Source organism: Nycticebus coucang, chromosome 16, assembly GCF_027406575.1.
Source record: "Nycticebus coucang isolate mNycCou1 chromosome 16, mNycCou1.pri, whole genome shotgun sequence".
NCBI classification, from domain to species: Eukaryota; Metazoa; Chordata; class Mammalia; order Primates; family Lorisidae; genus Nycticebus; species Nycticebus coucang.
This window is the reverse complement of record NC_069795.1, coordinates 15,655,387-15,681,020: the sequence shown is the minus strand read 5'-3', so window position 1 is coordinate 15,681,020 and position 25,634 is coordinate 15,655,387. Positions and strand designations below refer to the sequence as shown.

General features: G+C 40.4%; 1 protein-coding gene across 3 annotated transcripts in view; it reads right to left on the bottom strand.

The window, feature by feature from the left end:
• Positions 1–25,634, bottom strand: part of GRIK1 (glutamate ionotropic receptor kainate type subunit 1) — a 398,514-nt gene that overhangs the window by 146,563 nt on the left and 226,317 nt on the right. For all 3 annotated transcript variants that reach the window (XM_053565651.1, XM_053565649.1, XM_053565650.1), the window contains exons 2-3: positions 14,510–14,677; positions 10,325–10,582 (exon numbers count right to left, since the gene is read on the bottom strand). In XM_053565651.1, the coding sequence (XP_053421626.1) occupies positions 10,325–10,582; positions 14,510–14,677 (426 nt within the window). The remainder of the gene's footprint in view (positions 1–10,324; positions 10,583–14,509; positions 14,678–25,634) is intronic.

Sequence of the window (25,634 nt, the reverse complement as noted above, 5' to 3'; positions counted from 1 at the left end):
GCGGGAGTGGTGGCTGCTGGGTAGCGGGAGTGGTGGCTGCTGGGTAGCGGGAGTGGTGGCTGCTGGGTAGCGGGAGTGGTGGCTGCGGAAGGTGAAAGGATCTGGTTACTCTTTGATTCAGCAGTAACTGTGTACGGATTGTCTTTCATGTTGGCTTGGTTATTCCTGCCAACATGTCAATTTTCTTTAAGTTAGAATTGTAGGCTTCTGTCAAGATTCTTGGCTCTGGACAACATACTCTTTCTGTTTCCTTTGGGAAGATGGAAGGAAATATAATAGTTATAAAGAAGTCAAAAAAAAAAGAATTAAGTCACTATTTTTATATAGCCACAAAAGTGGCCATTTCATGTATTCACAGGAAGGCACATTAAATTAGTTAATCTGCTAAAGTATTTTGAAAAGTGTGAGACACACAGAACACCAGAGTTTAGGTACTGTTACTTTTTGTGGTTTTCATTTTACTCTTTATTTATTTATTTATCTATTTATTTATTTTTTTTTTTGAGAAAGAGAGAGTCTCAATACATCACCCCGGGTAGAGTGCGATGGTGTCACAGGTCACATCAACCTCAAACTCTTGGGCTTAGGCGATTCTTTTGCCTTGGTCTCCCAAGCAGCTGGACCACAGGCGCCCGCCAGAACGTCCAGCTAGAGGTTTTCATTTCAAACATATTTTTCTTTAGAGTTTATTGTTTCTTTCAATGACTGACATTCTTAGGCATGTGGATCTCATTTCAAACTAATCTCTACTGTAAAGCTTGAAGACCATGTGTGAAGTGATGACTAATAACTCCTTATCATAGGCTGAGTCTTAGAAAACTTGTGGATGTTAGGTGTTGAGGGAAATCACTTCAGGTGAACATAGATGAACAGACAAACAAGGCTCCCAGGGCCATGTGCTGTGAATCTAGGCTAGATGCATCTGTCTGAAACTGATTTCCTTGATGTAAGAAGCATGCAGTCCCGTCTATATGCTAAGAACTCTCAAATTTGTATCTCTAGCCCAGACCACTTTACTGACCTTCAGACTCTCATCTGTATTCGGATGTTTACCAGATGTCTGAAACTCAAACTGAACACATTCCTGGGTAAAGTCCTGATGCCACTCTCGTCCTCCCAGACTAGTTCCACCACGACTTTCTTCTTTCAGGTGGTAGTAGCTCCGAACTTTGGCTCAGGACAAAAGTCCAGAGTCACCTCTGAATCCTCTCTTCTTTTCCTCTCTCCCAATATCTGGCTCAGGATATTATTACTGTTTTTATATTTGTATTATTATTTTTGGATTTATTTTTATAAATAAAAATTATTTTATATATTTACATTTATATTATTATTATTTTGGATTTATTTTTTATACTTTAACCTGAAGGAATAAATTAAACTATAACCTGCCTCACTGATGCCACGGCATAAATATTTTCTCAGACTGGTACATGGTCTTCCTGTTCATATGCACCATTTAAAAATAAACTTAATATATGGTGCTTGTCTTATGTGTAAGGAACACAGGGTGTTTTCTTGATATATGACATAATTGAAACAGTGGGAAGAACTTTGATATTTTAGGGGAGTTTTCAGTAGGAGGAAATATGTTTGCTCTCTTCCCTACTAAACAGGCTAATCTCTTGAGGCAAGATTCTAGAACCTGAGATGTTCTAAGTTTCTCAGATAACCGAGTTTCTTAAATCAAAATATGTTTCATGCAGACCCAGAGGCAGTGCTGGGTATTTAATAAGAAATGGCAAGATAGTAGTCAAAGTAATAAATAAAATGCACGCAAATGAAATCATCCATGATGACATCTGGACGTTTTTCTCCAAGACCCTATGACGCTTAACTAATCGTGCAAACACACTCCAGTGTCACCGCACGAATAGAGACAAAGACAAGACGGCCATGGACACGTGGTAACAGCTTGCATGTGGAGAGCAAGCTCAGGAAGTTATGGAGCTCTACATTCGGAATATTTGCAGAAGCTGCCCGTGTCTCATTCCTCTACTGTATCACCTCTATCTCTTCCTGTTAATCTCTTACTATGCCAGATTAATAAATTAAACTTTATCATGGGTATGAATACACCTATGGTATCATGGGTATGAATATGATCCAAGACCTCCAGTGGAATACACCTTCCACTGGAGGTCTTGGATCATATCGCCCTTGGATGAGGAGGGACTATTGCAGAAGGCATGTCTGATCCTGTCACCTCTCTGCCCACACTGTTTAATGGTTTCCCCTTGCAGGCAGAGCAGAAGCTCCCCAACGGTCTACGAAGCCCTCCGTGACCTACAAGGCCCTCCTCTCTGACTTCCTTTCCTACCTCCTTCCCCTCTCACTCTGATCCAACCACACGGGCCTCCTTGCTGTTTCTCTGATGTACCAGGCACACTCACACCTTACACACTAGCTGTTGTCTCAGGCTAGACTCTTCTCTCAGGGGACAGGTGGCTCACTTCCTCAGCTCCTTCAAGTCTCAGCTCAAACCTCATCTGTGCAATGTGACATGACCTTTAACTCTGCAAATCACACTCTGGCTTCCAGATTCCCCTCATCCTGCTCTACTTTTCCTTTTTCCATAGCACTTATCACCTTTTAAAAATATCATTCATTTTACATTGAATGAAAAAATGGCTTATTATTTATTCCCATAGAATTTAGATTCCTTGAAGTCGGGGGTTTCTATCAGTTTTATTCATTAATGTATTTCAAGATCTTAGAGCAATGTCTGGTATATGGGGAATCCTTCACAAATATTTGTAGGATGACAAAATCTGACAGCATTAGTGAAGGCGAAGAAACATTTGCTCCATCAAAATGGAACTGTGCAAAGGCAATTTGGGTCTTAAAAACCTGATTTACCAGCAATATTGGACACATGGGATCATATCAAACTAAAAAGCCTCTGCACAGCAAAAGAAATAATGAACAAAATGAGGAGACAACCCATAGACGAAGAGAAAATATTTGCAAACTACCTATCTGACGAGGTATTAATAACTAGAATACAAGGAAGCTCCAACAGCTCAATAGGGAAAAAAATCAAATAATTCAATTAAAAAGAGGGCAAAGTAGGGAAACAGATATTTTCTCAAAAGAAGACATATGAATAACCAACAAATATCTGAAAAATGCTCAAAACATTAGTCAAGAGAGAAACACAAATCAAAATTTCAATGAGATGTCATCTCACTGCAGTTAAAATGGTTTTAAAGAAAAAGGCCTGTGGCTCAAAGGAGTAGGGTGCCGGCCCCATGTGCCGGAGGTGCCGGGTTCAAACCCAGCCCCGGCCAAAAACTGCAAAAAAAAAAAAAAAAAAAAAAAAAGAAAAGAAAAGAAAAAGAAAAAGACAGGCAATAACAAATGCTGGCAAGAATGTGGAGAAAGGGAACCCTCATTCACTGTTGGTGGGAATAGAAATTTGTGCAACCACTATGGAGAACGGTATGGGGGTTTCTCAAAAAATTAAATCTAGAACTAACATAGATCTTGCCTGGGAACACTATTAAAATAAATAAATAAAATAAAAATAGAACTACCACAAAACTTCGACATTCCACTTCTTAGGTTTATATCCAAAAGAAGGAAATTCAGTCTATTGAGAAAATATCTGCATTCCTATGTTCACTGCAGCACTATGTTCACTGCAGCACTACTCACAACAGCCAAGATTCAGAATCAGCCTGCATGCCCTTCAGTGGATGAATGGATACAGAAATTAAAATACATATACACAATGGAATATTATTTATATAGCCATAAAAAAGAATGAAATCCTGCCAATTGCAAAAACATGGATGGAACCGAAGAACATCATGTTTAGTGAAATAAGCCAAGCACAGAAAGACTGTTTAGTGAAATAAGCCAATCACAGAAAGACAAATCTCACACATTCTTGCTCATGTTTTGGGCTAAATATTAAAAACAATTGATCTCATGAAGACAGAGTAGAATGGTGTTTACTGGAGGCCAGAAAAAGTTGTAGGGAGAGGGGTATAAACCGAGGATGGTTAATGAGTGCAAAATACAGTTAGATAGTTAGATAGAATGAACAGTAATTGATAGCATAACAAAGTGACTCAAATCAACAATAAATTAGGGTACATGTGCTTTAAAATCACTAGAAGAGTGGGATTGGAAATGATAAAAGCCTCAGGTGATGGGTATCTCAATTTTCCTGATTTAATTAATTCACACTGTATGCCTGTATCTAAATCCTTACATGTATCCTATATGACTATTATGTCCCCATAATAACTACAAATTTAAATTTAAAAGGGAAAAAGAAAGCAATTTATCCTGAGAATTAGAAATGACTTGAGATGCCATCCAGGGCAAACTCCCAGGCTCTGCAGGAATCCTTGTCAGTGTGATCCTGGGCTTCAACTCTTCCAGGATCAGAGAGCTAAACCCTTTAGGAAGAAATACATTCCATCCCCAGAGAGCTCGAGTGGTAGAAGAAAGCTGTTTCCCTCAACCCTTCACCCCCTTGTGTCCAAGAAAGCCCAGAAAACTTAGCCAAATCTTCTCCCACTTCAGTGAGCTTCAGACATTTGTTGACAGTAGACACCTATCTTCCAAGTCTTTACTTTTTTCCTTTGCAGCCTAAGCATTCAGGTTGTTTCAACCCTATTCAGGTATTTTGTACATGAATGTTCTCAGCGTCTACATATCTATAACGAAGTAAGGACCAGGGTGATGTGGATTTGGGGAGGTGGGCCTATCCACAAGTTACACCGTAGGATAGGAAAGTTCTTATTTCAAGCACCCTCTTTCTTCTCTTGCTTATTTCTCCCCAGTAGAACCTTTGTAAGTTGACCACCCAAGGGATCATAACAAACTTGTCAACATATGGAGGTGGTCAACATAAGGAACTAGGCCTACTGTACTGATAGGTACATGTGGTGCATGTCCCATCTATGAAAATTAGGTCTGCTTAGGGAGGTGGTCCATGTAGGAAGGTGGTCAATTATAGAGGTTCTATTGTAATTTTAGCCTAAATATTTAAGGGGACCTATAATAATGATTTAAGATACTTTTTTTCTTTTAGCTGTTTACATATAGAAATCCTTCAGGATATGGAAGTCTTTGAATGGTGGGGTTCAACATAGTCCACCAAGAGATGGTTATTTTGGTTCAGAGTCTTCACAGTAGCTGCTCCCTCTGATTGGTATCTGAAGTGTTCTCCCTCAGGTATCTACATCAGTGGTTCTCAACCTGTGGGTCACGACCCACAGGAACTGTATTAATGGGTTGCGACATTAGGAAGGTTGAGAACCACTGATCTACGTGGTTTTGTCTTTATCCTCTAAATTGTTACTCAACTGTTATCTTTTAATGAGGGCTGGTATCTTTACGTAAAACTGCAAACCCGATCTACACCTCCAGCTTCCCAAACGCCATTTGCTGCTTTATTTTTCATCATCACATGTATTACCATCTATTATGGTAAATATTTACTCATATATTTTGTTCATTAGATAAATGGACTGTGGGTTCCATGAGGTCAGAGATGTTTTTGTGCTTGGTTTATCCCTAGTGCTTCAAATAATGTCTGGAAGTAAGTGTTTATAAAACAAGGGAATCTCTCTCCCTCCTTTTCTCTCTGTCCCTGTCCCTCTCATCTACCATAATTCTATCTATTGTTTATCTATCTGATCTATCATCTATCTGTTAACTCAGGGGTTCAGACAAAACCATGAAGTGGGTTTTTCTTATTCATTCACAAAATTAAAGCTAGATAGAATGTGTGCAATTTTTTCATGTTTTGCCAATGAAATTTGGATCAGCATCGGCTTATTTGGAACCAGATCTTTGTGCTGACTGCAGGGGTAATTGCTTAACCAAGTGTAAGCAAACACTTTGAAATCCCACCTTCCCTGGCATGCAACATTCAATGCTTTCTTCGCCTTTTAAGAAAGCCAGTCTTAAAACATGCTGTGATCAGTTTACGCTAAGTGGCAACATTTTAAGTACTTATTACCCATTAGCACTGTTGGGGGCTCAGATAATCCCCCCAAAGTATTGGCCTTGAGGGTGCCGAGTACTTTGAAATAAAGGAGACTGGAAAGCCTCAAATCCCATTTCTACAGGCCTATTCATTCTTCACTGAAACTAAGCATAAAATTAGAAAGATTTCCCTGAGTCCTCAGGCCCTCATGTTTGAAGACTCACATCATGTAAAACTTTGATCACATAACATTGCTTTTCTGTTGCTAACCTGTTTTTTTTGTTACAGGAGTGTTGGCTATGACCCTTGTGAGGGTGAGGAAACGCACTGCCTCACGACACCTGTTTATGAAATGAACCAGGATGTCACCGGACAAAGCCCAGAGACAACGGGACAAAGAAAGGACTAACATTAGTCCATGAGGAAGCGGGAAAGGACAGGTGAGGAGGAGAGAAGAAGAGCATGAGACGACGGAGACACCCAAAGAAGAAGCCATGAATGCGGAGTGAACCTACTTCACATGTGTGCAAAGTTATAATCTTAGCTCTTAGCTCAGTATTTTTTTTCTTTTCTTTTTTAAGGCCTCTTTTTAAGTTCAAATCTGGCTCAGCATATGTTTTTGTAAATGAAGGTTTATTGAACACACCAGGCCCACTCATTTACCTAACATCTGTGGCTACTTTCTTTTTCTTCCCTTTTTCTTTTTCTTCTCTTTTCTTTTCTTTCTTTTTTTTGTTGCAGTTTGTCTGGGGCCAGGCTCGAACCCACCAAGAGCATGAGATCCCCAAAGCCTAAGCTGTACACTGTTTGGCTCTTTACAAAAAAACAAATTTGCTGGTCCCAGAAGTGGCTGTGGCTACATTTTGCTGAGATTGGCCTTGAGAAAGCTGACACGGCTGAATCTACCCCACACTGCATCTGGGGTTTAGCTTCCCAGCTCCCTTTGATGAGTATGAAAGGATAGAAGCCAGGCCTCTGCCAAGGGTCTAATGAAGCACAGGGGATTTCCAAGAGGCAGCAATTTTCCATTGTCTAGAGTCACCTCCAAGTACAGGAATCAGAGACAAGTCAGTGACTAGTGGAAAGAGAGAGAAGAGATGAGGCAAGACGAAACTTGACTCCTAAGAGTTCTCTGGAGTCTTTCTGCATCTTAACTTCTGGAGGACAGAATTCTGCCTGCCAGTATTTTGTGGATTGGATTTTGTCCTTAGAGAGATGCATACTGCTCCCATTGACTTCTATGGGAGTAATGGGCCATTTGATCCCACGACATCTGTGCTGGCTTCAGGCTATTTAACAAACTCCTAAACAAATCCCAATAAAGTCGCTCTAATGGGTACTTAATTCTGATAGGGGAGTAGGTGCTGAGCACACCTAAGTCCTTTCTTTTCCTTCAGGTTTACTAAGTTTTCTTCTTTTTACGGTGTGGTAATTACTGCAGCCAAGAGCCCTGAGTCAAGTAGTATTAAGCCCATGCAAAGTCAGAAGCCTTCTCCTTTTATTGATCTCAGTTGACCTGTTTACTCTCTGGGTTCCAATTTAATGACTCAATTGATTATTCATTTACATTTTTAATGTCTTTGTGGGCAAATTCATTTTAACATGAATCATCTAAATTAATGGAGGACACACAAAATCAGTTTGGATTTCCAATTTTATTAAGTACTTACTGAGCTCAAGTGAATTTAACAGGGAGGAAATGAACACTTTAGCTGTGGATAAAAGATGCTAGAAATGGTTTGATTTGTCTGCTTTGTAAATGGCCATGACAGACATGTGTCTTATCTGATGCCAGAGGGTACTTAGGATATCTACTTTTTCGTCACCTACTAATTGTGTTTTGTCTGAATACAACTTGAAATCTGCAGGGCCCACATCTTTGGTTGAACTATTCCTTAAATCCAGAAGTTTCAATATTATTAATTGATTTTTCTTTTAGATGATCCTGCTTGGCTGGAGATGGTAGTGAGAGGAGGTTCTACCTCGGACAGCACACTATAATGAAAAATAGTGTAACTGTATTGCCTCGTGAAAATTTCTATTTAACAAAGGTAGGCAACATGTAAGATCTAACTCCACTTATATTTACAATATGATATTCTTACCTCAAGTTTGTCTCCGTACGCTTGTGGAGTTCATTTGGTGATGCCTCCTTCCTTCCCAGCAAGCAAGCAAATCTCTAAATACGCAACTGCCTATGGCTCATCCTTCCCACTAAGACTGTTCTGAATATATTTATAAATTATACACCCAATCCCCTGCCACCTTCACGTCTTTCTAAAATGAGATGAGGCATAAGAAAATTCATAAATGCATATTTCTAACCACACTAGTCACATTTATCTGACGGTATAGAATGGAACCAGAGGAGATGCGCTGCTCATCCTCCCGGAAATAGTAAGTGCTGGTGCTTAGGGAAAAGGGCAGTGAAAAATGAAATAGTATTTGAAGTTTGAAAGTACCTCACTTCACTAATTCTTTACTGGTAATTTTATTAATCCTGTTGCCAAAGTTATAATCAAAGAAAGGAGCTAATTTCAGTCCTTGGAGAAAAAATTTCAGACTGTCAAGAGTATTATTCTTTCCACATGGAATTACTGAATCCTTTCCTAGATGCTGGGCCTGTGATAGCAGATTACAGACATAAATAAGATAACAATCCAATTCTTAGAAGTTCCCAGAGTCACAGACATGTGAACAGATACCGCAAATAGAATATGTGATGGAATGCTTTTGTTTCCAAAGTGCTGGTGAGTAATCTGTTGGTTTTGGAGAGCTTTAAGGAGGACTGTGAGTGTGAGTGTGGTCAGGGAGAGTGGGGACTTAACAACCGCCAGGACTGTGCTGAGGACCACCCAAAGGGAGGGGCCGGCCTCAGAAAACAGAGCCAGGAGCAATTTGGGGGTATTTAAGAAATGGTGGGCTCTTCCTAGCTCCTGTGAGAGAGAGTATAGGCAGTGGAGGGAGCTCCTGGGTTAATAAAGATGAAAATGGCTGGATGGTGATGAGCTTCGAATTAGAAAGGTTTGATCTTTCTTAGGAACAATGGAGAGTCACTGGCTGACTTTAAGTGAAAAGGAGCCTGAACTCTGACAAATCCTGAAAAATAAGTACTGTATTTTGCCGTTTATATGTGCGCACTTTTGCCCAAAATAAGGATGCACTTTATTCCTGGGTAGTACAGCCTGGGAGCAGGGCACCCAGCAGGCCTCCTGGGCCTGTTGAGCCCTCCTCCTTGGGCGCACTGGGTGCACAGGGTTCCAGTCTGGGAGGATCCGGGATTCAGTGAGAGCAAGCCTCTGGTGCAGGTAGGGGAGGGGACAGTGGAGGAGCTGGCAAGGTAGGCCAGGGCCATGTGAGATAAGGGCTGAGGCCCAAGTTCCAGCTGCATGGGGGAGCCCAGGAGCCCCACACAGGCCCCAGGGACCGGCCTGGATGCCCACGGGCTGAGCAGCCTCAGAAGCTCCCTCTGCCAGCCATCATGTGGCCATGTTGGCCACAGCCCCCAGTGTGGCAGGGAAGGAAGGGCTCCTGGGAGAGAGGGAAGGGGCGGCCTTCACAGAGCAGGCGTTTGTTGGAGGGTTGTACAATCTGCATGTTTACCAGGGCAGCCTTAGCTCTCTCAGGAGTGTTTCTCCCAACCAAAAGCTGGCCATTTTCTCATGGGGTATTTTCCTGAAAGTCTGAGCAAAAAATAGGTTACACCTTCTACACAGGAGGGTGTGCTATATTTGGTAAAATATGGTAGAAGGCAGAGTGGGAGGTGCCAGTTAAAACAGCTTCACACGGGGGAGACCAAGACAGAGGACCTCATGAGGGCCAGGTGTGAGGCAGCCACATTTCCACCCCGTGTCCTCCACCGAGCAGTGGGAGTGACACAGCTGCGTTAAGCACTCATCACCAGGGGTCAGAGTCCGGTTTCCAGGACATGCTCCACTTTATTGGTACAATCGCTGCCTGAATTCCTCTTTGTTAACCTACTTTAGAAATTTTCTAGACATTTACTTAGCTACTTATGGAGTTAGAATTGTATTCCATGGTCATTTGCAATTGTGGTCACATTCTTCATAAAGAGGGCAAAAATTAAATTACATCTTTAATATATTCTGATTGGATTACAACATATATCAATAAGGTAATATTTCTTTCAACAAATCCCCCTAAGCTGGATGATAAAAGAATCATTAAAAAGGATGAAAGAACTCAAAGAAATGTGAAATAGATGCCCATGGCATCCCTAAATGACTTTAGAATGCTTATTTTTATATAAGAGCATTTTCACACACTTCATCAGACCAGTCTGCTATCCACTGAATGCTTCAGCTCCCTTTGTTCAGAGCACATCCAACCAGGTGAGGTCTCGTGGGAGTCTCATACCTGTGCTGTCTTCATACACCACGGTCACCGTTCTCCAATTGTAATAGAGGACCAGATCCAGGATCGCCCTGCTGATAGCTGTGTAATCTGGGTAAAGGTTGATGTAAAATAAGTCTCTGTTGTCCACCGAGGGGTGCTTCCAGCGAGTCTGTATGTGTGGAACTTCGAGAGCATTGCAGATGGACTGCACAGCACTGACTGAGGAGCTGTGGGAAGGGCCAAAGAGAGCGGCCACACCTAGAGCCAGCTGGTCACACGCTGTCCAGGGCAAGGAGCGGATGGGGAGAGAGGGCAGGGCAGGGTGAGAGAAAGAGTTCTGTGAATTTAATGGTTTCTTTCATGATTCCACTTTTTGATTTAACCATTAGAAAATCTCCTATATTCCCCATTTGCACATGGAAGAAAGATGCTTTGCCCAACTTCCAATATTCTTATTTTTTTAGAGTTCAGATTAATATGAGGGTACAAACTGTTAGGTTACATTGCTTGTATTTGTTAGGTAGATTCAAAGTTGTAGTCGAGCCCTTAACCCAGTGGGTGTGCTGTCTACCCTTACCCTGTGGACATTAGGTGAGCTCACCGATCCCCTCCTTCCTTCCTCTCCTCTCTGCTCTCCTTTCCTTCCTCCTCCTCCCCCCTTGAATATAATTGTGTTTTTCTCTTATGTGAGTTGCATAGTTGTTTATTTGGTTTCCTATTAGTATTGAGTACATTGGATACTTGCTTTTCCATTCTTGTGATCCTTTACTAAGGAGAATGTTCTTCAAAGATGGCAACTTTACAACTTCCAGCATCACTGAGATACTATGATACTGAGAGATGTAAATTTAGAACTGATTAACAATACATCACAGGGCCAACTCATGCAAGTAAAAATGGGTTGCCGGTCTCACTTCCTTGGCTAGCTAACCAACAAGGCCTTTGCCAAATGAATGTCGTATTATTTCAGTTCTGTCAAATGGCAGGTGGCAATTAAGGTATCAATGTGGTTATAGAAATCAGAAGAAAGATCCACTGGGTACCTACAAAGTATGTTAGATCCTGTCTTCCCAAAAATCGGAAAGGAGTTTCAGGTTATTAAAATATTGCAAAAGAATGTTCATAAGTAGTGCTGATACCTAATTAATTATGGAATAATAGACTAGCTTCGCTTAGAAGACATGTGGTCCAACCCACTCATTTCACAGCCAGTAGAGTAAGGCATGGCTATTTTACACTGGAGGAGATCAATTAGCGCTCAGTAGCTCCCGCTCAAAGGCAGGCCTCTTTCTACTAGAGTATCAGCCCACTGACAGCTTACTGAAATCAGGCCATTACGTACTTAAAATTTATTTATATCATATATTTATTTTTTTCATTTTAAGATTATATGTACTCACTGAGAGAATTTAGAATACTCAAAATATAAGTAAGAAAAAAGACCCTGTGATTAGTCCCGTCACCTTGAGGTAATATTTATTAATATTTTGGAGAATAAGAATCAGTATATAAATACAGTTTGATACATTTTGTTCATCACTTAACCCTAGAGCATGCCTTTTCCCCCAGTCATTACAAATTCTTCAAAAGTCTATTTTTAGTGTCTGCAGGGGAGACCACTCCATGGGTATCTTATCATTTATTTAACCATCCCTATAATATTAAACATTCAAACTGCTCCTCATTTTTGGCTATTATAAGTCATCTTATAGTACTTGCCTCAGTGTTTTGTATTTTTCCTCCGGATCTTAGGTTAATTTCTGAAAGCAGATGTCCAGTGGTCGAATTACCAGCTATGGTTAAAGGGTATTCATATGTTTTAAGTTGTTTTAGACATATTAACCACATTCCATTCCAGAAAGGTTGGGACAGTTTATTCATGTAAACTAGTATCTATTAATCTTATGCTTGTAGACACAGTGGTGTAAGTTTAAACATATTTCAAAATGTATATTTTATTTCTATTTTAAAGGAATTTATAACTTCCAAGAGAAAATAATTGAATATAAGAATCAAACAATACCTAAACATATACAAGAAATTGTGATTTCTATAATGATGTCATTCTACCAATAAAAATAAGTAAAAAAACTACATGACTCTGTAGGGCAGTGCCCGTGGCTCAGTGGGTAGGGCACCAGCCCCATATACCAAAGGTGGAGGGTTCAAACCTAGCCCCGGCCAAATTGCAACAAAAAAATAGCCGGTCATTGTGGTAGACACCTGTAGTCCCAGCTACTCGGGAGGCTGAGGCAAGAGAATCACCTAAGCCCAGGAGTTGCAGGTTGCTGTGAGCTGTGTGAGGCCATAGCACACAATCGATGGCGATAAAGTGAGACTCTGTCTCTAAAAAAAAAAAAAAAAAAAAAAAACTACATGACTCTGTAAAATTATCTGACTTGACTTGCAAAGAATAACTGACAAAATTTTGATAGGCATATTGCAGATATCTTAAGAGACAGCAGCGGTCTACAGTCATTTACAAAGAAAACGTTCTGGTACTGTTTCTTTAGCACCGAATCACCGCATCAACCAGGAAGCTGTGTCGTTTTCTGCATCAGGTGCTGTACATGTAAACTGTCATTGCCTTCAGCAGCTTCTTTTCTGGCTATGTTTTCATTAGGTAGCAGATAAAATAAGAGCATGAGAGTGTGAGAACCATTCTTTCATTCAGCATGAACAAGGATTGAGATTCTTGCTAATATTTAGCTCTGGGATGCTAATATTGCTTGACGGAAAATCAATCTTTTTGATTTTTGTTTGCCAGCAAATTACCAGTTTTAAGAAGCTTGGGGGATGTTTAATTTACAAGTGTGGCAGGTACTTCAGATCACAAGAAAGCTTTCATTTTTTGTGTGGGTTGGAGTTTCATAGCTAAATGAGGCTGGTTTTCTACAGTATTTACTCAACAACGTGTATGTGTGTGAGAGAAAGAAGTGACAGATTTATCTCTACATTATACCAATAATTTATGTGAAGATAGCTTACAACTTTAAAATGCTGTATAAATGCAAGGTTTTATTTTTTTGCTCGTAGACAACTTTAACTATATGCTATCTCTACTCCAGCTGTCTTAAGAAAGAGAAAATATTCTTACATTAAGGTCATGCCATAGATTGGAAAAAAAAATTATCATATATTTTATCTGTGCTCCTGAGAAAAGAAGCTTTATGTTTTGTTTGTAAACAACAAAATTCTCGTAGAAGAGTCCCAGATACATTGTAATTTGACTAGATTAATTCTAAGTGGAATTTCTACATGAAAATCAGCATGAATATGGTATGGGGTTCCTTGCATTATATTTATTTGTGTGTTTTTAATAAGAAATTTCTCTATGAGACAAAGAATCCCCCCTATTCTGGGGTAATGAGTAGCCTTTTTTCTTTATTTTTTTTGCAGTTTTTGACTGGGGCCGGGTTTGAACCTGCCACCTCCGGCGCCCTACTCCTTTGAACCACAGGTGCCACCCAATGAGTAGCCTTTGTTCACACAACCATCTAGTGACTAGAGAGCCAAACTTCGTGTATATAGGATATAATCTTATCTCCAAGAGTCGCACTAAAACTGTCTGGGATGTCCAAACCAGCCGTACGATTGTGAAAGAATCTCTGTGAGGGAAACCTTGCGGCCTCCCCATAAATGACATTACTTTGTAGGTATTAGTCTTCTATTCAGAAACAAAAGAGAAGCAAATCGTTCTCACAGGCTTAATCTTCATATTTCTATGATTTTGTGGGAAGGTGTTTTAAAATCAAGTTAAGTAGATGCAAGGTGAATCCAGTAGTTTACAAACTGTTAAAATGGAGGGTGTGAGTCATGTGTGTCCTGGGCTTTTCCACGCGCTCAATGGATGTGACCTTCCACAGTGCTTTATTTGACTGCACTGCACAATTTTATGGCGGTATCTCAGCTTTAGGAAAGGGAAACAGATCAAGCTTGACATTTTCCATTCACAGTTGAACCGGTTAATCATAGAGTGGAGGGCACTGAAGGGTAAGCTAATCAGAAAGGCCCAGAAAACAGTGCTTGGCAGCATCTGTTAGGTTAGTGCAGATTGCATGGATTGGCGACATCAAAGACCCAGATTTCCTGCGACCCATTTGCACAAAGATGACCGTTTTGGAAAAGGGCAGATAATGGAAAGAAAGTGACTTGTAGAGGAGAACTTTCATCCAAAGAAACTCTTTAAAGTGTGAAAGTATTTACCTCTGCGTGAAGCTTCAAAACTATCAAAAAGATTAATTCTCTGGATGTCGTAGGTCAAAGTGGTGTTAGGCATCAGGGTTCGGTTTCTGTTAATGCTGGTGACTGCAAACTTGAAGGCTAATTCTTCAACATTAACAGGTTCATTTTCCACAGTTTCAAAAATCCCTCCTGCAGAAGCAAAGAGATGCAGGAGAAGCTCTAGTCACATGATTCATACCGAATTTTTAAACAGAAGAATGTAAATTATACAAACAAAAGACCCCAAAGGATAAATGGTGGAATAGTTGCGACAGATCCCAAACCTGAACAGACCAGTTTTCCTCCTTCCCCTTACTCAGTGACCCCCATGGAATGTTGAATGCTTGTAATTCTCAGGCTATTACCTACTCCCACCTGTGAATGATTCTTTACCAAAAGTCAGTTGAAGGTTTCCCCCTCACACTTATCTGTGATAGAGTAATTTCAAAGTGCTTTAAGCTCTCTTTCTGCTCAAGAAAAAAATATATAAAAGGAAAAGAATGAAAATCAAAGGAAGTATTATGGGTATTATTTGTACACGTTCTTCATTATAAAGGGACAGATTTTAATTCAAAGAAATTACTTCGATCCTACTTTGAAAGAATAATAATCAAATGCCTATCTAGAATATTTCCTGCTAAACTAATTTTCTCTAATAAATAACTAACCACAGTGTAAGCTTGTGAAAGTTAAGAAAGTTTATACAGAGCTATTTAGCCTTGTTTTGCAAAGATTTGCGGCTTCTCTGGACTGGTGAATTATAATTAAAAACTATATGACAGTGTTATGTGACTTGACTTACCTGTAATAGTGAATATATTCCAATAAGCATTTCAGAAATGCAATAGAATTACACCCCACCTATATTTAATTTGGTGTTTTATTTTCTAACTTCAACTCATGGTTACACACATCATTTTCATGATCCTATGGAAGAACCCATACAGTTATTCAATGGCTCATTCAGTCACGTATTCATATGTGTAAAATACTTAGCCTACTATGAGGCAGATATTATGCAAGGCACTGGAGATATATCAGTGAACATAAGAGACAAAATTCTGTGGTTTTGAGTATTTATTATGGAAGGGGAACTGATCATGAAGAAGGGTATTGACAGTTGGGCAGCACCTGTGGCTCAGTGAGTAGGGAACCAGCCCCATATACTGAGGATGGCAGGTTCAAACCTGGCCCCAGCCAAACTGTAACAAAAAATAGCTGGGAGCCTGTGGTCTCAGGTACTCAGGACAGAGTATCGCCTAAGCCCAGGAGTTGGAGGTTGTTGTGAGCTGTGATGCCATGGCCCTCTACCCAGGGCAACAAAATGAGATTCTGTCTCTCTATAAAAAATAAAAAAAGGCATTGAAAGGGCAGTGACGTGTCAGGGTAAGAGGTTGGGAAGCTCCTTCCTGGGAGGACGACTTTTGAGTACAAGCCTGAAGGAAGGGAAGAAACTGCTCTGAAGGTGTTGAGAGAAAGAGCATTGCGACCAGAGGAAACAAAACGTCTGAGGTTGACGCTGCCCCAGTGTTACTTTTGAGAAACAGTGAGGTTCAGGTTGGCTGAGCCAGGCTTGGACTGGTAGAAGATAAACCCAGGGAAGTGATGAAGTTGGACTGGAGCTGACCATAGAGGGCCTTACGGGACACGATAGCATCATGGGTTTTATTCTGAGTGAGGTGGGAAGCCCCTGGCAGGCTTGGACTAGAATAGTGAGATGATGTGACATATTTCAAGAGAATCCTGCCGGCTTCTGTGTTAAGGATGACTTTAAAGGAGAAGAGTGGGCAGAACAAGACACAGGGAAAACTGCCCTTAAAGCTTTTTCAATAACAAGCCATTGCAGTAAGAGACTATTTTATAATCCAAACAAGAGACTGATGATTGTTTGGTGCAGATTAGTGGTGTTAGTATGTGCGGAAAAGGTGGTTGAATTCTAGAAAAAATTTGAAGGTGAATCTGGCAGGATTTTCTGGTGAACCGTAAGTGAGAGGACGATTTTAAAGGACAACATCAGGTTTGGAGGCTAAAATCGCCAAGGACCAATGTAAGTGATGGTGCAGGTGTTTGATCTGGGCATGATTATTCTGTGATGCCTAGTAGAAAGTCCAGTGGAGAGGCCAACTGTGAAGTTATATACACTGACCTGGATTTTGTGGGAGAAGTGGGGCCTAGGCATAGAAATTTGGGAGTCATTACCATAGAGGTGGCATTTAAAGCCATGAGGCTTGATGGCGTCACACAAGAGTAAGTGGACACTGAAAGAGACAAATTGGAAGAGAAGGAGCAAGATGGCGGCCGAGTAACAGCTTCCTTGCATCTGGGCACTGTGAGTCTGGGGAGATAGGACTCCAGGCATCTCTGGCTGGTGGGATCTGCTTATCATCACCCCTCTGAGGATACAGGGAGTCAGCGAGACTTTTGGACCCCAAGAGGAGGACTAAAACAGTGGAAAAACGGCAAATGGTCGCGTGTGTTCAATCCGTCTAAACCCGCCCGCAACTGTAAGTTCAGTAGCAGCGAGACTGCAAACCAGAAAGGCCTTACCTGTGAACTGTTTTGGTGTCTTTGGGCTTGGCACTCAGTTGAACTGCCTTGGGGAGAGCCTGAGCAGGAGTGCAGAGAACTTTGGCCGTTGTCTAGGGCCCCAGTCTGAGCCGCTGAGCCAGAAGGAGCTAATAGTGTTTGGCTGTGGGTCACAGGGAGCCATTGTGAGAGATCTGCTCCGGCAAGCTCCTCCCTCAGGGTCACAGAGCTAGAATCGGGTGGGAGCTGGTAACCCAGCCACCAAGTAGCCTAAGGGTGGGGTCTGAGCCTCCTTGCAGCCCTAACCCTCAGGGGCAGAGTGAGACCGGTTTTGGCACACTGGGTAAGTGGATAGCCACTTCAGCAGTGATTCCAGCGACAAGCACTTTCCTGGGAAAGCATCTGCTCAGCAAGTGAACAAGTTCAAAGTGCCTTTTAAGTGGGCTGAAGAGAGATTTAGGGTGTCTACCCACTGGGGTTTGAGAAATCAGCAGCCTCCAGTTGTATCAGAACTGTGATTAACATCTCATACCCCAGAAGACCACGTGTTGCCCAGACAATATTCAGTAACATACATACTGCTTTGTTTTTGGTTGTGTTTTTTTTTTGTTTGTTTGTTTTTGGTTTGGTTGTTTTTTTTATTTATTTTAATGTTGTTGATGTTGTTTTGTTTTTTAATTTCAACCACTTCCATACAGAAACTTTTTCTTTCTCATTTTTCTAGTTTAATTATAATTTCCCATTGCTGCCTTTTTCAATAACTAGAACTTCATTTTTGCTAGTGTTTCTACTGCTATTATTTGGTTTTTCACCCAATTTTATCCCGTAAAGTTTTCTGTTTGTTTGTTTTGGTTTGATTTATAGCATTTTTGTCTTTCCTCTCTACTTGGTGGAGGTGGGGTACTGTGTCTGATCAGGTTAGCAAAGAGCTGCTGACCTCAAGGGAACCACCCAATTGGGCACCCCCAGAAGGTGGGTTTTTTTTAAGGTTGTGTCAAAGTACCCTAATGTACACCTATATTGCTCTGTCTCCCTCTTTCTGTGCCTCTCTTCTTTTTGTCAATATTCCTTTTACCCACCCCCTCTCCTTTCTCTATTTTTCTTTTTTTTTTTTTTTTCTTATCACTCGGTCCTCCTTTCTTCCATCCCTTTTTTGCTCTTCAACCTTCTCACCCTTCTGGTCCTGTAACCCTTAGTCCACAGGCAAGAGAACTTAAAGAGAAAGAGGAAGTGAAAGGAAAATTAGGGCAAGGAAACAGATAAAAGAAATCACTCATGAGGAAGAATCAGCAGAAAACTCCAGGCAACATGAAGAACCAGTCCAGAACAACCCCGCCAAGGGACCATGAGGTAGCTACTGCAGAGGATTCCACCTATACAGAAATGTTAGGAATGACAGAAAGGGAATTTAGAATACACATGTTGAAAACAATGAAGGAAACTGCTAATAAAGTGGAAAATAACCAAAAGGAAATCCAAAAACAGAATCAAATAAGAGATGAACGATATGAAGAATATAAAAAGGATATAGCAGAGCTGAAGGAACTGAAACAGTCAATTAGGGAACTTAAAGATGCAACGGAAAGTATCAGCAACAGGTTAGACCATGCAGAAGAAAGAATTTCAGAGGTAGAAGACAAAGTTCTTGAGATAACTCAGATAGTAAGAAGCAGAAAAGAAGAGAGAGAAAGCAGAACGGTCACTGTCAGAATTATGTTATTTTATGAAGCATTCCAACATACGAATTATAGGAATTCCAGAAGGGGAAGAAGAATGCCCCAGAGGAATGGAAGCCATACTAGAGAATATTATAAAAGAAAATTTCCCAAATAACACCAAAGATTCTGACACACTGCTTTCAGAGGGATATCAGACCCCAGGTCGCCTCAACTCTAACCGAGCTTCTCCAAGACACATTGTGATGAACCTGTCCAAAGTCAAGACAAAAGAAAAGATTCTGCAAGCTGCCAGGAGTAAGCGCCAGTTGACCTACAGGGCCAAATCCATCAGAGTGACCGCAGACTTCTCTAATGAAACTTTCCAAGCAAGAAGACAATGGTCATCTACCTTTAATCTACTGAAACAGAACAATTTCCAGCCCAGAATTCTGTACCCTGCTAAGCTAAGCTTCAAAATTGACAGAGAAATCAAATCATTTACGGATATACAAACATTGAGGAAATTCGCCACAACAAGACCAGCTCTACAGGAAATACTTCAACCTGTTCTGCACACTGACCACCACAATGGATCAGCAGCAAAGTAAGAACTCAGAAATCAAAGGACAGAACCTAACCTCCCCACTGATGCAAAAGATAAAACTAAGCAATGGACTCTCACCAAATAAGACGAATAGAATACTACCACACTTATCAATTATCTCAATAAATGTTAATGGCTTGAATTCCCCACTGAAGAGACATAGATTGGCTGACTGGATTAAAAAACACAAGCCATCCATTTGCTGTCTGCAAGAAACACACCTGGCTTCAAAAGACAAATTAAAGCTCCGAGTCAAGGGTTGGAAGACAATTTTTCAGGCAAATGGAATTCAAAAGAAAAGAGGAGTTGTAATCTTATTTTCAGATACATGTGGATTTAAAGCAACTAAAGTCAAAAAAGACAAAGAGGGTCACTTTATATTGGTCAAGGGAAAAATACAAGAAGACATTTCAATTCTAAATATCTATGCACCCAATTTAAATGCTCCCAGATTCTTGACACAGACCTTACTCAGTCTGAGCAATATGATATCTGATAATACCATCATAACAGGGGACTTTAACACTACTCTTACAGAGCTGGACAGATCCTTTAAACAGAAATTAAACAAGGATATAAGAGATTTAAATGAGACCCTAGAACAACTGTGCTTGATAGATGCATATAGAACACTCCACCTCAAAGATAAAGAGTATACATTCTTCTCATCACCCCATGGAACATTCTCCAAAATTGATCATATCCTGGGACACAAAACAAATATCAACAGAATCAAAAGAATTTAAATTTTACCTTGTATCTTTTCAGACCATAAGGCACTAAAGGTGGAACTCAACTCTAACAAAAATGTTCGACCCCACCCAAAGGCATGGAAACTACACAATCTTCTGTTGAATAACAGATGGGTGAAGGAAGAAATAAAACAGGAAATCATTAACTTCCTTGAGCATAACAACAATGAAGACACAAGCTACCAAAACCTGTGGGATACTGCAAAAGCAGTTTTGAGAGGAAAATTCATCGCTTTAGATGCCTACATTTGAAAAACAGAAAGAGAGCACATCAACAATCTCACAAGAGATCTTATGGAATTGGAAAAAGAAGAACAATCTAAGCCTAAACTCAGTAGAAGAAAAGAAATCTCCAAAATCAAATCAGAGATCAATGAAATTGAAAACAAAAGAATCATTCAGAAAATTAATGAAACAAGGAGTTGGCTTTTTGAAAAAATAAATAAAATAGGTAAACCATTGGCCAGACTAACGAGGAATAGAAAAGTAAAATTTCTAGTAACCTCAATCAGAAATGATAAAGGGGAAATAACTGATCCCACAGAGATACAAGAGATCATCTCTGAACACTACCAGAAACTGTATGCCCAGAAATTTGACAATGTGAAGGAAATGGATCAATATTTGGAATCACACCCTCTCCCTAGACTCAGCCAGGAAGAAATAGAGCTCCTGAACAGACCAATTTCAAGCACTGAGATCAAAGAAACAATAAAAAATCTTCCAACCAAAAAATGCCCTGGTCCAGATGGCTTCACTCCAGAATTCTATCAAACCTTCAAGGAAGAGCTTATTCCTGTACTGCAGAAATTATTCCAAAAAATTGAGGAAGAAGGAATCTTCCCCAACACATTCTATGAAGCAAACATCACCCTGATACCAAAACCAGGAAAAGACCCAAACAAAAAGGAGAATTTCAGACCAATCTCACTCATGAACATAGACGCAAAAATTCTCAACAAAATCCTAGCCAATAGATTACAGCTTATCATCAAAAAAGTCATTCATCATGATCAAGTAGGCTTCATCCCAGGGATGCAAGGCTGGTTTAACATACGCAAGTCTATAAACGTTATCCACCATATTAACAGAGGCAAAAATAAAGATCACATGATCCTCTCAATAGATGCAGAAAAAGCATTTGATAAAATCCAGCATCCTTTTCTAATTAGAACACTGAAAAGTATAGGCATAGGTGGCACATTTCTAAAACTGATTAAAGCTATCTATGACAAACCCACAGCCAATATTTTACTGAATGGAGTAAAACTCAAAGCTTTTCCTCTTAGAACTGGAACCAGACAAGGTTGTCCTCTGTCACCTTTACTATTCAACATAGTGCTGGAAGTTCTAGCCAATACAATTAGGCAAGACAAGGAAATAAAGGGAATCCAAATGGGAGCAGAGGAGGTCAAACTCTCCCTCTTTGCTGACGACATGATCTTATACTTAGAGAACCCCAAAGACTCAACCACAAGACTCCTAGAAGTCATCAAAAAATACAGTAATGTTTCAGGATATAAAATCAATGTCCACAAGTCAGTAGCCTTTGTGTACACCAATAACAGTCAAGATAAGAAGCTAATTAAGGGCACAACTCCCTTCACCACAGTTTCAAAGAAAATGAAATACTTAGGAATATACCTAACGAAGGAGGTAAAGGACCTCTATAAAGAAAATTATGAAATCCTCAGAAAGGAAATAGCAGAGGATATCAACAAATGGAAGAACATACCATGCTCATGGATGGGAAGAATCAACATTGTTAAAATGTCTATACTTCCCAAAGCAATCTACCTATTCAATGCCATTCCTATCAAAATACCAACATCGTACTTTCAAGATTTGGAAAAAATGATTCTGCGTTTAGTATGGAACCGGAAAAAAACCCGTATAGCTAAGGCAGTTCTCTGTAACAAAAATGAAGCTGGGGGCATCAGCATACCAGATTTTCGTCTGTACTATAAAGCCATAGTGCTCAAGACAGCATGGTACTGGCACAAAAACAGAGACATAGACACTTGGAATCGAATTGAAAACCAAGAAATGAAACTAACATTTTACAACCACCTAATCTTTGATAAACCAAACAAGAACATACCTTGGGGGAAAGACTCCCTATTCAATAAATGGTGTAGGGAGAACTGGATGTCTACATGTAAAAGGCTGAAACTGGACCCACACCTTTCCCCACTCACAAAAATTGATTCAAGATGGATAAAGGACTTAAATTTAAGGCATGAAACAATAAAAATCCTCCAAGAAAGCATAGGAAAAACACTGGAAGATATTGGCCTGGGGGAAGACTTCATGAAGAAAACTGCCATGGCAATTGCAACAACAACAAAAATAAACAAATGGGACTTCATTAAACTGAAAAGCTTCTGTACAGCTAAGGAGACAATAACCAAAGCAAAGAGACAACCTACGCAGTGGGAAAGGATATTTGCATATTTTCAATCAGACAAAAGCTTGATAACTAGGATCTATAGAGAACTCAAATTAATCCACATGAAAAAAGCTAACAGTCCCATATATCAATGGGCAAGAGACATGAATAGAACCTTCTCTAAAGATGACAGACGAATGGCTAACAAAACATGAAAAAATGTTCATCATCTCTATATATTAGAGAAATGCAAATCAAAACCACCCTGAGATATCATCTAACCCCGGTGAGAATGGCCCACATCACAAAATCTCAAAACTGCAGATGCTGGCCTGGATATGGGGAGAAGGGAACACTTTTACACTGCTGGTGGGACTGCAAACCAGTACAACCTTTCTGGAAGGAAGTATGGAGAAACTTCAAAGCACTCAAGCTAGACCTCCCATTTGATCCTGCAATCCCATTACTGGGCATCTACCCAGAAAGAAAAAAATCCTTTTATCATAAGGACACTTGTAGTAGACTGTTTATTGAAGCTCAATTTACAATCACCAAAATGTGGAAACAGCCTAAATGCCCACCAACCCAGCAATGGATTAACAAACTGTGGTATATGTATACTATGGAATACTATTCAGCTATTAAAAAAAATGGAGACTTTACATCCTTCGTATTAACCTGGATGGAAGTGGAAGACATTATTCTTAGTAAAGCATCACAAGAATGGAGAAGCATGAATCCTATGTACTCAATTTTGATATGAGGACAATTAATGACAATTAAGGTTATGGTTGGGGAAGCAGAAAGAGGGACAGAGGGAGGGGGGTGGGGCCTTGGTGTGTGTCACACTTTATGGGGGCAAGACATGATTGCAAGAGGGACTTTACCTAACAATTGCAATCAGTGTAACCTGGCTTATTGTACCCTCAATGAATCCCCAACAATAAAAAAAAAAAAAAAGAAAAAGAAAAAAAAATTATCCCCTTAAATTCCTTCATTTGTAAATTCACAAACACAACATTTATAGTTAATGCAAAAGATGGATGGAGTGTATATTAAAAAAAAAAAAAAAAAAGAAAGAGACAAATTGGAGTGATTGGCCACTAGTCCAGGGATGCCTGGAACCACCAGAAGCTATAGGAAGCAAGTTTCTGCTAGAGTCCTTGGAGGAAGCAGGCCCCTGCCAAAACCTTAATTTCAGACTTTTAGCCTCTAGACCTGTGAGAACAAAATTTGTGGTGTCTTAAGCCATTGAATTTGTGGTAATTTGTGGTGATAGCCATAGAACTACACAGTATCTCTCAATTGTCTTAAAGTTTCAATATTGGTGACTTTTTTTTTTTTTGTAGAGACAGAGTTTCACTTTATTGCCCTCGGTAGAGTGCCGTGGCGTCACACAGCTCACAGCAACCTCCAACTCCTGGGCTTAGGCGATTCTCCTGCCTCAGCCTCCCGAGCAGCTGGGACTACAGGCGCCTGCCACAACGCCCGGCTATTTTTTTGTTGCAGTTCAGCGGGGGCCGGGTTTGAACCCGCCACCCTCGGTATATGGGGTCGGCGCCCTGCTCACTGAGCCACAGGCGCTGCCCAATATTGGTCACTTCTAATTACTGTACTTCCTTCCTCTTTGTAAAGTGGAAAGCTTTACTTCAAAGAGAAATTTTTAACTAATGTGCCTTTGCAAACATAGCATACAGCTGTGCTATACAACACATTTTGTTTATTACACTTTCCTGTTCAGATCGCTCTGAATATGATAGAGCCAAGATATTACTGTATATATCGTAATCAACCCTGCTTACTCCCTTAATTAACTGCTGTGTGCCCCTTGTGAACAATGCAAGGTCACCCAGGAAGAAAGGGTAAACCCAGTAGCTGACAATCAAGGCATAGGGAGCTTTAGTAGTGTTGAATCCTGTTTTGCATTCCTGTGGAATAAAAACCATTCCAGAAGCTATCAACAGAAAACAAGATGGCAATTTGATGTATTTCTTTGCTGATAGTTGCTCCTTAAATATACAATATTCTATTGCTTCTCTTTATTGCTACATCCATAATTCTAGTTTATTACATCATAAGCAATTTACTATAGGCCTTATATTACTGCACCTTTAATTTCAAGGCTACACATTTATATTCTAGGATTCCCTTAGATAAATGTTCTCGTCCTCACTCAGCTTCCTTCTTCTCATTTTACTTTTGGAGACCATTACAGCCTTTCTAAAGATCTCATGCTAGATGAATTTAGGTGGAAATCTGCCCTCCCCTGACCTGATAGAACCTTAATGGACAGGAGGTTCCTGGATTTTTGCCTTTGAGGAAGTCTTGGTCAAGGAGAGAGATCTAGGTAAGGACAAAGACAGCCTCAATGGTCTTGCAGGTCAATCTGCTACAAGTGTCCTTTGAAGAGGGAGGATGGGGCGGTGCCTGTGGCTCAGTCGGTAAGGCACCGGCCCCATATACTGAGGGTGGCGGGTTCAAACCCGGCCCCCGCTGAACTGCAACCAAAAAATAGCTGGGCGTTGTGGCGGGCGCCTGTAGTCCCAGCCACTCAGGAGGCTGAGGCAAGAGACTCGCTTAAGCCCAGGAGTTGGAGGTTGCTGTGAGCTGAGTGACGCCACGGCACTCTACTGAGGGCAATAAAGTGAGACTCTGTCTGTACAAAAAAAAAAAAAAAAAAAAAGGAGAGGGAGGATGGCGTTTGATACAACCCCTGAGAAGGTAAACACATCTCAGCTCATACTTCAAAGACTTCTACGTGACTTCAGTAGGAATGGCCTTCAAGGAGGAACAACGGACGTCTATGCAAGAAGGGATTACGGACGTGCTTCAGAGGGTAGCTAGTAAGGGAAAGGCTGTAAGTTATGGATGGTTTAGCAGGACCCACTGGTAATTTTTCTTAACAAATTTGAGCTGCACATTAAAGAAAAAATCCAATGCCAAACTTACTCTTATTTTGGTGTTATTTAATACTCAATTCCTGAAACATTATTGGCTACCTATTAATGTCTAAAACTATGCTAGCAGCAAAGGAGGATACAACAATGAAAGCACTTGATTCTGCCCTTAGCAGAGACACCCATCGCTTGGGATAGGTGGCACTGCTGGTGGTAGATGACACAGAAAGGATACTCTGTAAGGCGATCAATTACTCCATCAACAAAGCAAGAATCCCACT